The sequence below is a fragment of the Manis javanica genome, chromosome 2, assembly GCF_040802235.1.
Source record: "Manis javanica isolate MJ-LG chromosome 2, MJ_LKY, whole genome shotgun sequence".
In the NCBI taxonomy this organism is placed as follows: Eukaryota; Metazoa; Chordata; class Mammalia; order Pholidota; family Manidae; genus Manis; species Manis javanica.
The window spans coordinates 172,588,827-172,605,671 of NC_133157.1; the positions used below are offsets into that span (position 1 = coordinate 172,588,827).

General features: G+C 36.9%; 1 protein-coding gene across 1 annotated transcript in view; it reads left to right on the forward strand.

Annotated features, from left to right (window-relative positions):
- LOC140845365 (cyclic nucleotide-binding domain-containing protein 1-like) overlaps positions 1-16,845 on the forward strand; it is a 203,331-nt gene that overhangs the window by 361 nt on the left and 186,125 nt on the right. Inside the window, exon 2 of the mRNA XM_073219434.1 lies at positions 8,907-9,021. Coding sequence (XP_073075535.1) covers positions 8,958-9,021 — 64 coding nt within the window. The 5' untranslated portion in view covers positions 8,907-8,957. The remainder of the gene's footprint in view (positions 1-8,906; positions 9,022-16,845) is intronic.

Genomic DNA, 16,845 nt, shown 5'->3' on the forward strand with positions numbered 1-16,845 from the left:
CACCTGTAAACCCGGCGCCCAGCTGCTCCGCCCCGAGCCCAGGTGGCCTGCTCTGGGGACGTCGTCCTTGGGGCTGGGTCTCTCTGGCCCCTGCGGACGGGTTAAGTTTGGGTCACCAACTTGTCGCGGTCCAGGTTCAAAGACCCCGGGGAGGGGACATGGGATCCTCGTCCATCTCTTCGGGGGCCTTTTCTGGTTTCACCCACGGTCTCGTCCTCCAGGGAGGTCTGAGTCCGGTCTTTTCCCCAGTGTCCTTGGTGGGAGCAGCTTCTTGCTGGTGACACAGCCCGGAAAGTCAGTTTCTAGCCTTACAGGCCCATGTCTCGAAGAGTCGGCCATTTGGTCATCGGCCTCTTCCCTCTGTGGACTTGGGGGCGTGATCCTTCCAGCCTTCGGAGGCCGCGGGAGTGGTGTCCTGGGGGCCAGCAGCGCCCCGGGGCCGGTCTGGGCCTCCGGAGCAGGCCTGCCGGGCGCCCTGCCCCAGGCTCCTTCGCGGACAGCGCCTGGAGGTGGCGCAGTGGCCAGGGAAGCGGGGACCTGGCGCGAGCTTTCTCCTGTGGCTCCGTGTGGTTTCTCCATTCTGCCATGGGACACAAACCTGGCCTGGTCTTTTAAGATTTTGGAAGTGGATGTGGTGTTTTTCTCTAAGGCATAAGAACGTACGTTTTCCTCCAAATCTTGCAAAGGGCCGTCAGACCATCCTGGAGATGATGCTTGGTTTTCAAGACCCCATGGGGGTCTGGGGAGAACTTGAGGGATCCAGGCCAGCCAGGGAGCCATGGTGGCCCACTGGAATCCCTGTCCTCAGAGGCTGGCCTCATGTGCTCCGGAGGTGGGTTGGCATTGGCCCCTGCTGGTGTCTGGAGAATTCCGTTGGTCGTTTTGGTGTCCACTTTCTTGATGGACTGTTAGTTCCCCTTTTTTTGATGAGGATTTTCTAATCCGATAGTGTCCTCCTGAGCAAAACAAGCCTCAAGTTTTATGTTCATGCTAGGACTTAAAATCCTGTGTGTCTGTGGATCCCACAGAGGTGTCTGAAAAGTCACCTTCTTAGCTGTGGCTGTGTTCTTGGTTGGCAAATTTTCTTCCGGTGGCAGACGACAGATGTATCTTTTGATGAAATTGAGAGACAGAGAGGGAGAGGGAGAGAGAGACGAGAGAGCAAGCATCACAGGGATCATAGGAAAGCAGGAATTACATGGTACCAGATGGAAACTTTATGATCTTTCCTGAAAGAGCCTCAGAAATAACTGTCAGTTCAATGTATTCTGTTGGTCACCAGCAAATTATTAAGGAGTCCAGATTCAACGAGGGGTGTGTAATTAGACTCCACCTATTGATAAGGGTGTGGCAAGGTCACATATCAGAAGAATAATTGGATGGATGGTGTTGTTGAAAACTTAAGTCTGCTGCTAGAGGCAACCAACTAGTGAATATTACATTCATATGTAATCCTTTAAAAAGTTTACCGAAAGGACAATGCTGTATACCGTGCTTCTTCTCCTTTAATATTTAATCTTGGAACTCTTTCCTGTTAACTGTAGACCAAATTCATTCTATGATTTCAGGGCATTCCATTTCATGGATGTACCATTATTTTTAAAACTACTTTCGTACTCATGGAAATTTAGGTTATTCTAATTGTTTTTACTATTGGAAAGCAATGTTGTGATCAGTATCCTTTTAGGTTTTTTTATGGAATTTTTCAAGACTATCCTTGAAGTAAATTCTTTGAACTGGAATTGATGAGTCTAAGCATATATGCTTTTAAGTTTGTAATATATATTGCCAATTTCACTTCCAAAGGCCATACTAATTCACATTCTTATCAATAATGAATGAAATGAGGCTGAGCATTTTTTCCCTGAGCTTATTGGCCTTCTAAATTTTATTTTTACTTGGGCATAGGAGCAAGCAATTACCTGTTCATATTATCTTTTTTTATTAATATGAGCCTTTGAATACTAAAAATTAGTTTTTTATGTGTTACACATATATATATACATATATGTATAGTATACTTTTACCCATTTTTTGATTTGCATAAGGTATTCATTTGCTATAAATTTTTTTCCTTCAATTTAAATGATGAGTCTTACATATTTTAATAAATGGATTTAATCTTACCCTTAGAAAGTTCTCATCAAAATTGTAAATACATCCACTTAAATTTCTTTCTAAAACTTTAATGACTCCAATTTTTTAATGTTTAAGGCTTTGAAACATCCAGAATTTGTTTTCCACTGCTAATTCATTGACAAGGAAAACATTACCAGAGAGAATAATTGACTTACTTCAGTCACATAGCTAGGAGTGTCCCAGACAAAACAAGAACCACAGTTTTTGGCATCTGGAGTCTGACATTTCCACCAAGAATTACAGAATGTGGAATCCATTCTGGATAGTTTAAGTAGGAGAGGAATTTACTAATAATGGAGCTTGTGTAGCTTACAGAATCTCTAGGAGGGTCACAGAGGAGCCAGGGTGGCCTGGTAGTCATGATTGCCTACCACACCTGGAGCCTTCTAACTGTTGTTACTGCTGCTCACTGAAGGAGGCAGTTGGGACTGGACACCAGAGGCTCTATTACTGATAGTGTATTACAGTCTGCCTCCAGAGTCAACCAACTAGAGAACATTGCATACATGTCATCCTTTAAAAAGCTTACTAAATACCTTTGCCACCTCACTTGGCAGATCAATTTCCTGGAATACAGTTTCTATTTTTGCTGAATTGCAAGCCCAATTCCACATGGTGTATTTTATTGGCAGGCCACTTGGTTGTGCTTGGGTGCAAGGGATCCTGCAGAAAATTTGGTTTAATGTAAGTTGGTAGCTACATTGGTCCACTTCAGCCTTGGTCCAGTTTCTTCTGATTTGCTACTAAGTTTTATATGGTGTTTCTTGGGAACAGAGATATCTGTTGCCTACCTAATTCCTGAGAAAAGTAGAATTTGGCACACCACTGAAGTCAGAAAGTCCTCATGCCTTTTTAACAAAAGGCAAAAAAGCATTTGAATACAGTAGCCTGCCCTTATCCAGATTTCACTTTCTGCAGCTTCATTTACGCTTGGTCAACCAAGTTCTGGAAGCTGATGATCCTTCTGATGCGTTGTTGGAAGGTTATTAGTAGCCTAACTTGGTGTCACACATCATTCACCTCACTTCATCTCATCATGTAGGCATTTTATTATTTCACATCATCACAAAAGGTGAATACAGTACGATAAGTACTTGAGAGGCCAAATTCACATATTTTTATTATAGTATATTGTTATAATTGTTCTATTTTATTGTTATTGTTAATATCTTACTGTCTCTAATTTATAAATTAAATTTTATTTTAGGTGTGTATGTATAGGAAAATCATAGTATATATAAGATTCAGTACTATCTGTGGTTTCAAGCATCTGCTTGGGATTTTGGAACATATTCCTATGGTTATGGAGGGGACTATGTATATCTGTTGGTTTTACTTCTAGTATGCAGATGAAGCAAATATACTCACAACAGAGAATTTTTAATCTAAATAACTTCTCTGAAGTTGAGTTTTAAAAATTCAGTATAAGCAGAGTTAATTCACATATGATTCAGTAATTTTCACTCAAAACTAAATATTTCAAAACTTAGATCCAATTTAATACAGCCATGTTGAACATCTATTATGAGCTAGCCCCTGTGGTGTATTCTACATTTATTGAAGTTGGGAGAATGCTTTTACATCCTGTAATAACATTTTCAAATTATATAGTGTAGTATTCAGGGAGAGGATGAGAAAATACAATTTTTCATATTAAAAACATTTAATTTGGCAAATTTTTGATGTTCTTTTGAACCACAGTATATTTACTTGCTGCCATGAAAAAACTGAACAGTCATAAAGAAAGAAATTACATGTATAAAGGATTAATTTTTATAAGTACCCTACTTTTATATTGAATTTTCACTCTTATTGAGTGAAAAAAAATGTATTGATAGTATACTTGTCAGTTTTAAGCCATGCTTTTTTTTGTAGGGCTACTAAGCATGAAGTATTTTTGAGAATTTTGAGCCCTACTAAATCATAATTTAGACTTCAGTTGGCACTTAGAAGATATCTACCCTTATATTTATTACTTTGACTACTTATAAACAAGAGCAATTCTTAAAGAGCATCACATCCAGGTATAGGGGACAGAAATAGTCTGTAATATAAATGTAATACAGAGTTCTAATCACCCTTTGGTTTTCTTTAATTTTCATAGAAAATCTATTTTGAAATTGAATATCTTTTGATTAAAATATAATTGTCATCAACTCTATTATCAACTATAATATAAGGGTATTTTGAAGTGGGTGAAATAAAAAAATAAATCCATTTTTCTCCTCAATTTCCAGGGGTATATATTTTTGTATGTGGGAGTATTTGGGAGTGAGTTAGTTATGGTCAAGTGTACAGCTGGACTGCAGAGTCAAGGCAGAGAAGGGAAGTAGAAGAAATACAAATAAGGTACAGAATATGACTTATAAAGATTGCATCTCATTTTTAACACAGAATCGTTATTTTTTAATAAGGATTCTAAAGCCTTCTGAGTGTCCTAAGTAAAAAGTTGACTAAGGAGAAGCAAAGTAGGGATGTGCATCCATCTATCCAGTCACTTTTCCTGTATTCCAGAGAAGTGGCATGGAATTCACTTATCACTGTGGTGACTAAGGTTCAAATTACTAACTTTTTGATCAAGATTGGTAAAATGGCTTTGGACATTATCCATAGGACAATGGCTGTGGTAGTGCTCACACTCAATAGCCTCTGATGAAAAGATTCTGGACACTTAGATCACCCATTTGAAAGTGGTGAAAGAAAAGGGAGAAATTTGCATATTCATAACACATTAATCAATAAAAAAATAGGCTAGAACTGGATAGTTCAAATTGGATTCCATTATGTTGCTCCAGTAGTAGTGCTAATAGACAAATATAACTAAAACTGACGAGTACTTTCTCTGTTCAAGTTTCTGTGGCCAGCCTTTTAGGTGTGTCATCTCATTCAGTCTTCCTAACAACTTTATGAAGGTGGTGCATTTATTATCCCTGCTTAAGAGATAGGGGAACAAAATCTTCAAAAGTGTAAGAATATACTCAATGGTACATAGACAGAAAATGGCTTAGCTGGGATTCAAATCCAGTTTTATAAGACTGTAGGACTCCAGTTCCAAATCTCTGAATTGTATTGCTCTTCAATAGCATCCCTTTATCCAATAAGCATATCACTGTTTTAGATCTCTTAAAGTAAGAAAAAAATAAAGGGTAAATTTATTCTACTTTGAAAGCTTATAGTCCCTAGAAAGAGTAGACCTCTAAGTAAAATCTAGTACTGAGCATTTATTTATTAAATTAATTAACATTTATTGAACACCTACAATAAGCCAGGCCCTCTATACAAGATATCATTCCTTTACCAAAGAGATTATAGTCTAATAAAGAGAAATAAAGAACAAATAAGTATGACTGAGTGTCAGAGATCCCATAATACAGATATAATCAGAGAAAAAACATAGGTCAAAGATAAAAATTGATTTTACATAACAGAATACAAGTGGTAATAGTTGGTGGTGTTGTTGGGAGTTTCCTGAGAAGAAAGTCTTCATGATAGATGCTTGAAATACTTCTTCAAAGGCAAATATATCTTTGCCAGAGTGTCTGAAGTTAGGAATAGGGAAAGATGAGGGACATTAGATAGCATTAGTCGGGGATGGATACAGACAGGGTTAGGGGAAAGATCCTGGATAGAGCAAACGGTGTTGGAAAAGACACAGAGGTGTGGAAGAGCACTGACTGTTTCACACACTGTAAAATCTAGAAACTGGTTGTTTAAAAAATTTTTTTAAAAAAAGGAGAGAAAGCAAGAAAGAAAGGAGTGAAAGATAGACCTGGAAAGGAAATCAAGAGTTTTGACTTTAATCTGTGTGTCGAAAAGAGTCACTGAGTTTTAGGTTGTGGAAAAAATAAAATAAAATTTTTGTTCTGGGAATGAATATCAGTGATATATGAAGGATGAATTTGCATTGTAGGGGAATTGGTATGGAAATTTAGTCTATAGAGTAAAAGACAGAAAAAAGAGATATCAATGAGGTATGAAAACAAGTTGAAAACTCCCATCCCAATATTATGTGACCATTATAATTCCTTACCTACAGGACTATTTAATTAATGCAGCCCAGTGTCTTGCAAATAATAGATGTTTAATACAAGTATGGCTCAGAATGATAGCATTGAGGAAATTTGAAGGAAAGAAATAATTATTTGGTAAAATGAATTTTAAAATGATTGTAGGGGATGATGGGAAGCGTAAGACATTATTCTGCATAGTCTTCCTCGTTTACACTGAGGTGTACACCAGCAAGGTGAAACTGAACAAAATAACAAATATATTGTAATGCTGTTTCAAATGTCTCTGTGTGTGCCCAATAAGAAGGAATGGAGAGGGACTTAATTTGTGACATTGTTGCAAAAAGTTCCCTTTGAAAATAGCTTTGGTGTAAATTACCGTTTAAAACCTCTATCCATGTTGGAAAATATGGTTTTCTATTATAAGATCACTTTTAGCCCTGAGAGAAATACGAGATGTAATGTGTCTTAATATCATAGTTGCAAATCTTCATGTGGTACTAGTTATGCTCTCTGAAATGTATCCCCTTGCTATGTCAAATAATTTATTTATTTTAAAAGTGAAAAATGCTTCTGGATTAGAATGGCAAATCTCATTTCATTTCTCACTTAAAACCATCTGCATATCAATTATTACACTGTGATTGTTTATCAGTAAAATTGTGGAAAAATATTTCAGGGTTCTTAGGAGTAAAAAACAGCTAAAAGATGATAAGATTTGTTCAGTGTTATCCAGATTCAAATTATTCCAGCAAATAATCATTGCTTGAAGGGAGTAGGTGATTCCCTCCAGACACAAAGGGCATAGTCGTTCAACCAGATGGGAGTGTCTGTAGACCCTCTTAGGTTTGCCCACACCTAATGCATAACAGAGCCCTGCCTCAATCCTCTCTGAAATCACCTCAACATTCTAACAATTCACTGTTTGGAAATGATGGTGGGTGTATTCTGTGACTAATTTATTTGCGGGCTGCAAATAGTCAAAAAAGTGTCAAACTACCAGAGACATTTCATAACAAAATTAATGAACGTATTTCTTTGTATATTCACCTACCCAGGTTGGAAGACATTTCCTTACTGCTTACCAAGGTCATGATTTTCCCTTGCTTTTCTTTTAGGACTTTATGTTAAAATGTTGCCATCTTGAATTTTCATCTTTAACCATTCCCCTTACATGGCCTAGAAATATGCTAACATTTTGCTTATCTAAAAATGCCTCCTCCTAGAATTTTCCTTCAACACCTAAAATTAATATCCTTTCTTTCTTTCTCTTTTTTTCCCCCTTACCGTAACAATAGCTATTCCCCTGAATTCTTATTTCTCGGAGAGACAATATTCTGTCATTCAATTATAAAACTGCGTCATTTCAACTCCTTTACTATCAAAGTGCTCTTCTAGTCACTTATTCTATAGATTTTTATTGTATCAGTTTTTTTTGTATCTGTCCATTTCTTTCAAATCTTGCTGCCCAAGAGGACACTTTCATAATGTCTTATCAGAATTACTATTGCTTTCAAACTGGTTTCTTCACTTTAGTACCCCTCCTTTTAAACCATTCTAAATTAGAGCTGTGGGATTAATTCTCCTAAAGCACAACATTGAATATGCAATACTTATGCTAATAATAATAGCAATAACAACCACAAAATTCAGTTGCTTCTCATTTTCTTCTGAATTTCTTTACCTAGAATGGACAACCCTTCCTATTCTGACCAAACTATTTTCATGGTTTTATTTCTTGTTTTTCTCTTTCATGCATTGTATGTGCTTTCTCATTTTATTCCCTCTTCCCATCATCGCAGACTTTTCCATCTCCTTGCTTCTGAGTATGTCAGAATCCTGCTCTTTCCAATCTTTGCCAGTTGAAATCTTACCTATCATTTAGAGCTCATCCAAAGTCCTATCTTCTCTGTATTTCTTTCTCAAATTCCTTGGTAAGTTGTCTCCCCACTATGAACTGAGTTTTGGAAACTATTTTTTTTTCTTTCTTTTTTTTTTTGTAGGAACAAGTTACTGGGCAAAGTTTGTGTCTGATCCAGTTATTTCTTTCTGTATAGTTCAGTAACAGAAGAAAGTTGTAGAGATAGGGTGACTCCATTTGGCTGGACTCAGAGAAAGTTTAATTGGAAATGGAATATTTGAACATTATTATCATTGATCTACATAAGACCCCTCTTGTTTATTTATTCCCCTTCATCTCCATTCTCTTTTGCCATTTTCCTCTGCTCATGTAACAAGTGCAAATAAAGTATATCATTTGTTTATGTTTTTGTAAAATGCGTACCATTGCTTAGTGCAAATATATTTAATTTAAATGGCTTTCTCTCTTCTATATCTCATTTTATTTCTTATTTTTTTCATCTCTATTACTATGTGACCATGTAGTTCACTTATTCTAACCAATGTCTCCTACTTCATACAGGGCTATTTTTCAGTTGGTATGCATGTGTATGGTCATACATGTTAAAATATAGAAATGCCTTGACATGGACTGGCAAATAATCTCTCCTTAGGGTCTCCTTAGGACTCCTTTATTAGATCTCTGGATCTGTCCACAATTCAGCATCTGCAGGGTTAACACTAAGGTGTGTGTTGTTGTTGTTTTTTATTTTGATGGGTGTAGGTATGATGTTTCTAGGACCCATTGCAAGTGCTAAGACTGGTTTTCATTTTGACTGGGGCTGATGCCATAAAATTTATATATTTTGAGCATTACCCTGATTTTTGTGACTACCATATTTTGCTTATCTTTTGTTCCAGTGACAGACAAGCAGATTACCTCCAATTTGCTGCTGCTTTGAACAATGCTTGATGAACATCTCTGTGTATGTCCCTTTACGAATATGTGTGAGAATTTCTTGGGATATACTATCAGGTACAGAATTTTTGAGTTATATGTTGAACGTGGGTTGCTGTTCTGTCATCATTCCCAAAGGAATGAGCAAACAATGAAAGCCCAGGGAGGACAATTTCCTTTTAATCAGTATGGTGGGATTTTCATATAATCTGTTGGAGAAAACGTGGTCACATAGTCACCATTAGCTGCAAGGGAGGATGGGAAATGTAGTTTCTAATTGTCTTTCCATATACCCAGGTAAAATTATTACGCATAAGAAAAAGAGGTAGATTTAATATGACAATGAGCCATCTGCCATGGAGGACAGGGTTAATGCAGCAGGCCAGAATTGCTCAAATCCTGCACATTCTCAAGAAAAACTCATCTGCAGGATTGATCCTTGGACAGCTCTTGGGAGATGAGTTCTGAGTCCTTGGAATATTCTACCTGATAAGAGTGTTTTTGTATGCCTGAGGCCCTAGTCTCAGTTTGATTAGTCAATTTATGTATATAAACTATATGATTTATGGTAGACCCTTGTTTTTGCTCTGTAAAGGCCTAGAGTCTGAGTAGCTGAGGTCAGTTGTGCAAGCAAGCACCACAAGCCTGTGTTAACAACACTACCCTCTACGTCCCCACTAAAAACCCTGGACTTCAAGACTTGGTGAGCTTCCCTGCTTGGCAACACTTGGCACATGTCACATATCCTTCCTGGGAGAATTAAAAGAATCCATGTGACTCCATGGAGATAGGACACCTAGAAACTTGTGTCTAGTTTCTCTGGGAGTTTGTCCAATAAACCTTTTCCCTTTGCTGATTTTAACTGGTATCTTTTTGCCATAAACCATAAATGTGAGTTAATCAGCTTCTCTGAGTCTGGTGATCTTTCTAGTGAATCATTGAGCCTGAATGTGGTGTTGGGGACTCCTGACACAGACTCAAATTTCATCCTTAAAAGATTGAAAAAGAAATTCAGTATTTTAAAATACTTACAACTGATTGCAAATACACACACACACACACACACACACACACACACACACACACACACATAAAATTATTGGAATGGAGTCCCTCCTTTCTTCTTAAAGTTTCTGAGAATAAATTGGGTATGTGAGAAGTTGCATTAACTCTTTAAAGTCACAAGGATACTCTGTAGCTCAATGAATCTGGAATTGAGTCACATTAGAGAGTTGTACTGCATCCAATTCATTTAGAGCCAGATTGATCAGGTCTCAGCAACTGAAGTTGGCGGACGGCTGGCATTGTCAAGCACCACCTAATACACTTGACAAAGTTCACTGTTCACTGCTTGAGAGAGCTATCTCAAGGAGTGAACTGGAAAAATAACACCCTTTTACTAGTCATCATTTGGGTTGGCATGGAAACCTTGTTTCATCATGGTAACCACCTTCTCCATAATCCTGAAGAACCAGAGGAGTAGGGCTTGAAATTTTGGCACATATTTCAGAAGGTTGCTGATTCGCACAACACAATACTTTCCTGATTTGAATTCTAATTTTTTTCTCCTATTTATAGTTATGTGCTTTTCCTGAAAAGAAATATTTCCTGCTTACTATTCTGGATATATTACTCTAACGAGCATTTAGTAAAATCATTTTGCTATATAAATTGCCTTTGAAGCCATTCAATTTACTTATATAATAGACAAAGAAAATTTTTCTCTTTGGTTAATTCCCATTGGCCAAATAGTCTACTTTCTATTTTACATGTTTTTTTCACCCATTAAAATATGTTCATTTAAATAATATCAGATATTAAATGTTCCACAAAATTATTTTTGTTTTGAATCTGCAGGTACTACTAATGTCCTATTACTTAGGTAAAATAAATAAAAATGAATGCTTGGTAAACAGAGGTCAGTACTGACAAACATTCAATGTAAACTTAGTTTATCATAACTTATACATTTGGGAAGAATACTTGCGGAAAAAAAACAGAATATAAACTGCCTGTTAACTCTTGGGAATGGAATTTAATTTAATAGTTTATTTTCTGTTTAGCCTAAGTTTTAGGTTGAATCATGTGAAATTGTCATTTTTAAAAGTAAGAAATGAGTGGATATTAGCAATTACAATATTGTCCTAATATTTTCAGGGTGTAAGGTTAACAGTGTGATTTCAAAGTGGCTAGTTCCTCTGAGACTCAATGGCAGGATTTGTTTCTGGTTCATCATTGACATCTCCACAGTTTTTGGAAGATAGCTTTGCATATAATATGGTACATATTTATAGATACTATTTGTAACTTTTTGGCTGGCTAATATCAATTTCCTTTCCTAATGACACTGCCTTTGTTTTGTGGAATTGCCTCTCTTCTATTGTGTTGCAGTCTTTGTGGGAGGTATTACTGATAACAGTCTCTACCAGTGAGAGCAGAAGTATTGAGGGCTTCCCTCTCCCTGCTAGGTAATGGGCTCATGAACCTTAGCTAGGTCAGTTGATCACTTGGGAGAACTTTAAAACATCAGCAAGTATTGCTGGAATGGGAAGAGTGGTTGAAGTAGCAATGGAGTAATCACCAGAATGTTTTATGCTCAAGATTGATCCTTTGGTTTCTGCTGCCTGTCCTCCGCAGCCCTTTGGCTCCTGACAACCTCCCTTTATGATTTTACAGCCTTTAGCCAATTCTGTGAGCCTCCTAATATACTTCCCACCAACTACTTTTAAATTAGGATTTATTTCTATTGCTTATAACCAAGAACTCTACTGAAAGGATATTTGTTTTACTTATTTACTCATGTTCATGAGTCATGAATGAATAAATATGAGTAAATATGTAAGTGAATCAGGTTCTATGAAAAATGAAGAAAGTACTCTAAATATCTAATAAACCTCCCAAAATACCTAATGTCTCTGTAATACAATCCTTATGAAAAATTTTAGAGAAATAATCTATTCAAATATGTTGAATAATGGACTTTTTTCATCAGGATTTTTACAGCTGCCTCTTTTCTGCTATTTATTTCAGTGAGCCAAAAATGAACAAGGGAAATATTAAATAGAATTCAAAAAGATGAATGATTAACTGTATTCCTACTTCCTAACATTCAATCAGTTAATCAACCAATTGATCATGCAGTAGACCTTTATTGAGTACTGAATATGTCTCAGGCATTATAGTTTACCTTGTGCAAGGTTAAATTAACAATAGATGATGATGATGATGACAAGGTAACTGTCCTAAGGAGGAATCAGTCTGTTAGTGGAGGGAGACTATATAAAATGAAATAGCATTTTTGGAGTTTTGTGTAAATGCAATGGAGGCCTAATGGAAGAGAACCTGCATGTCTGGGAAGGAGGGCAATAAATATGTCGAAGCTGAAAAAGTGATACTTGAGTTCAGTATTGAAAGAGGAAAGAGATTTTTACAGGTGAAAGGATCAAGGGGTCCAGGGACAAAGTTGACTAGTCATGAGGGGTGTATCATAGACAATGGGCATATCATTGATACAAAGTTTAGTGACATAACAAGTACTTTTCTTATGTTTTATTTTTTTTAATTTTGGTATCATTAATCTACAATTACATGAAGAACATTATGTTTACTAGGCTCCCCCCTTCACCAAGTCCCCCCCATATACCCCTTCACAGTCACTGTTCATCAGTGTAGTAAGATGCTGTAAAATCACTACTTGTCTTCTCTGTGTTGCACAGCCCTCCCTGTGCCCCCCCCCACACTATACATGCTCATCGTAATGCCACCTTTCTTTTTCCCCACCCTTATCCCTCCCTTCCCACCCATCCTCCCCAGTCCCTTTCCCTTTGGTAACTGTTAGTCCATTCTTGGGTTCTGTGATTCTGCTGCTGTTTCATAACAAGTATTTTTTTTTTTTTTTTTTTTGAGAGGGCATCTCTCATATTTATTGATCAAATGGTTGTTAACAACAATAAAATTCAGTATAGGGGGGTCAATGCTCAATGTACAATCATTAATCCATCTCAAGCCTAATTCTCGTCAGTCTCCAATCTTCTGAAGCATAACGAACAAGTTCTTACATGGTGAACGAATTCTTACAGAGTGAATAAATTCTTACATGGTGAACAGTACAAGGGCATTCATCACAGAAACTTTCGGTTTTGATCATGCAATATGACCTATAAACCATCAGGTCAAATATGAATATTCATTTGATTTTTGTACTTGATTTATATGTTGATCCCACATTTCTCCTATTATTATTATTATTTTTATTTTTAATAAAATGCTGAAGTGGTAGGTAGATGCAAGATAAAGGTAGAAAACATAGTTTAGTGCTGTAAGAAGGCAAATGTAGATGATCAGATGATCAGGTGTGTGCCTATGGACTAAGTATTAATCCAGGCTAGACAAGGGCAGCAAGACATCCACGGATGCAGAAGATTTCTCTCAAAGCAGGGGGGGTGAGGTTCTGAGCCTCACCTCTGTTGATCCCCAAATTCTCACCTGATGGCCCCCCTGCAACTGTGCCTGTCTTAGGTTGTTCCTCCCTTGAGGAATCTTACCCGTCTCTGGCTAACCAGTCATCTTCCGGGGCCATACAGGTCATAACAAGTATTTTTAAGTAAATGAGTGGATTGATGAATAGCAGTGTACAGGTTGCAGTGACATTTTGATTTAAATGTGGTTTTTAAGGATCCCTACTCTCCCTTTATTAATCCATATAGCTAACTTGTGAATTCAAGTTGAGGAATTACTTGGGCCACATTACACAAGAGCATTGTAAGTATATCATAAATAGACCCTAGTATTTCTGCAGATTGTCTGAGGTAACTCAGAACTTTACTTAATCTGAAAGTGGAATTATCTACAATGAGCAAAACTGAATTTGAACACTAATCCTATTGCACTCTTTTTCTTTTTTTTCTAGCATTGCATACTTCTTCCTTTACTTCCAGTCATTCAGCTAACTAAATTGTCAATTTTATGTGGTTTTTGCACCCATCCCTGACATACTTGAGCCATAGAGGTGAAGTTTAAAATGAAAGGTGATTAGTTTCTCTGGATTCAACTTTGAGTATATGTGATTTTGGCATGTGTGTTTGGGGAAATAGGAAGCATTGATTGACAGATGCTGTTATGCTGTCAGCATGATGTTGCTAATGATCCTATTCGGCATGTTTGTAGGCAATCAGAAAATGTCTGTCTTTCTTCTCAAATGTCCATCCCCTTATTTAACTCATTTGTACAAGCACTTCAAAGATATCCATTACAAGTATGTTCATCATATACCCATCTTCATTACCCATGTTTTTTTCTGTCTTCTATCTATGAAATGGGAGTTTTGTTCAGCCAAAATCACTTAGTACTTTATCAGTCTTTTTTAAACAGGTGCATAAAATGTATACAAATTATATGACAAGATTATAAGTCTAGTGTGATACAAGTTCAAGGCTTTATTTACTATAACTATAATTGAGTATTTCTGCTCACCTTAGGAGAAAAGAAATTAAAAGGGGCCAAAGTGGTAGTTAAAGGGACAACTCCTGCCAGAATTTCTCATATTATTTGTATTTGCACTCGCGGCAAACAGATCATGCAATCCTCTGATGGGAAACATTGGAATAAACCCTCTGACCGTGAGTGCTATGGTTATTATTGAGATGACTGTTGTCACCCCTACTCTCCAGAGTGTGTTGTGGGTCCTCCCTAGGACATAGTCATTGAGCTGTAAGTTTCCAGCCACTGAGAACAGAATAGGATGATTTAAACCAAGAGTTGGAATTTAGGGAAAGGAAAACGCATCCATGAATGGCCACCCTGAATTTATTGATTATCTGAGAAGGGACAGTAGATTGGACAGCCACACCAATTTTATTTTGTTTGGGTTAATGCTCCTGGAATTAGGCCGTCTCTGTACCAAGTGATATATAGTACTAACGTCCCTAGAAAAGGGGAGTTTTTTTTACTGGGGTAAGGGACAGTGAAAAAAGAACAGGTGAAAATAGACAAGAGTATGGTCTTTTGGAGACAAACTGTCTGAGGGAGTATCTGTCAGCTTCCACATTTGCCTCCAGGGTGGAGTTTCCATGTGTGTAATGTTACCTAAGGTAGGTGTTGATGAGCAAGGCCTAGTGAAAGGCAGTTGGCATTTCAGTTGCCTGGAGAACTAAGCTTTAGGCAAAGACAATCTGGATCTATGTTCAGATAGATCCTGCTACCCAAGCCAGTACCAACGACAATGGACATGTCAAAAGTAGTGATGTGCTCTGAATTTGACCGTATGTTTGGGAAATAGGAGATATACTAGAACTTTCCCATTTTGAAGTAGAGATACCTCTCTTAATTTTTCCCCTGGAGCCATGGAACACATTGTCACCAAATATAAGGTAAGATTGCTCACATACTTCTCTATGAAAAGTTTCAACTTGCTTTGAAATTTAGATAAGATGTCTCAATTTGTTAATAAATTTAGACACCTGTCTTCATATAGCGTTTTTGCTAGTATCTTCTTTTAAAATCAGAAATAAATTAACATACAACTTTTTTTTTAAATTTCTGGTCAAAATAGTCTTTAAAATTTTACTTTACAACTTAGTTCTTTAGGTAATTTTTGATGCTCTTTTGCTTTTTTTCATGTTGTAGTGAAGAGTATAATAGGAAATTAATTTTTAACAAATAGGATTTCTATACCTTGGACTAATAGATAAATGGTCTCTTGTTTTCTACCAATAATTCTGGATAGCATATTATATGTTCACATTTTTTGTCTTAGAATAAATTCATGTCTCTTATTTCCTCTTGACTCGTTTTTGCTATTGCTTACATCCATTCAACATTTTGCCTCCATTTGTTAAGCATCTTGTTCGTGCTCTGCATTGTATTTGATGTTGAGTTGAAGATGTGGCCTATGTTTGAGAAGAACTTGCAGGAGGTTGAGTGTATGCTTTCCTTTTTCAGCCATGGAAAGCAAAGCATCAGTGGGATTTTTTCTAACATTGAACAGCAGATCTCTACCACAGGAGAACAGGGTTTAGAGCCAAAAAATCTACTTCTTATAAATCAGCTGGAAAAGTCATTAATTCTCTCTGAGCCTCAGTTTTTCTCACCAACAGAATGATGATTACTGAATTGTAGTATTTTCTTCAGAATGACTGTGAAGGTGAAATGAGGTAACAGTAGTGGGAGTGCATGATAAACTGTAATGTGTTATGTATTTGTAAAACAGTATTTCTATATTATTTAATATAGGCCCATTGATAATTTCAAATCTTGAGGACATAGATATTTCTAATGAATTCTGGGTGTGTTAAGTAATAATACTTATTATCTACTGTGTACCAGGCACTGTTTATGGACTGAGGATGTAACCAGAAATAAAATATGCTCCCCAAGAGTTTAGGCAAGATGATATGCCCCTAATTCCTTTTAAAGGATTGGAAATGCTTCTTTTATCCTGTAGTGATCCTTCAGAGAAAGAGTGGATCAGTCCAGTTAGGCTTAGGCCTCTGAAGATAAAGATTACAGTCTGTCCTCATCATTTCAGAATAACTATTCTCCCAGAGAACAAGCTAACATGCTGCATTTTCCCTGTGGCCCCTTTTGTATCTGACCTCATTCTTTGGGTTGCAGTGAACTTTGTTCTCTTGACTACAATACTAAGCTTTTTATCCATGTCTTATCTGCTTTTGACTCTCTGATGTCAGTTGGGTGCTTTTATCTATTGACTGCCTGACTTTAGCTAGTAACTCAGTCATTCGTTCTGACTTAATGCCACAACTGAGTTTCACACCATGCCCTATCCCAATATCCCAAGGCCAACTGTTCCCAATTCTGAAGTAATGAGAGGATTGTAAATTCACTCCCACTTCTTCCATAGGGGTGTTTATTTCAGCAGTTCAGTTTTTGACACAAAGCACCACA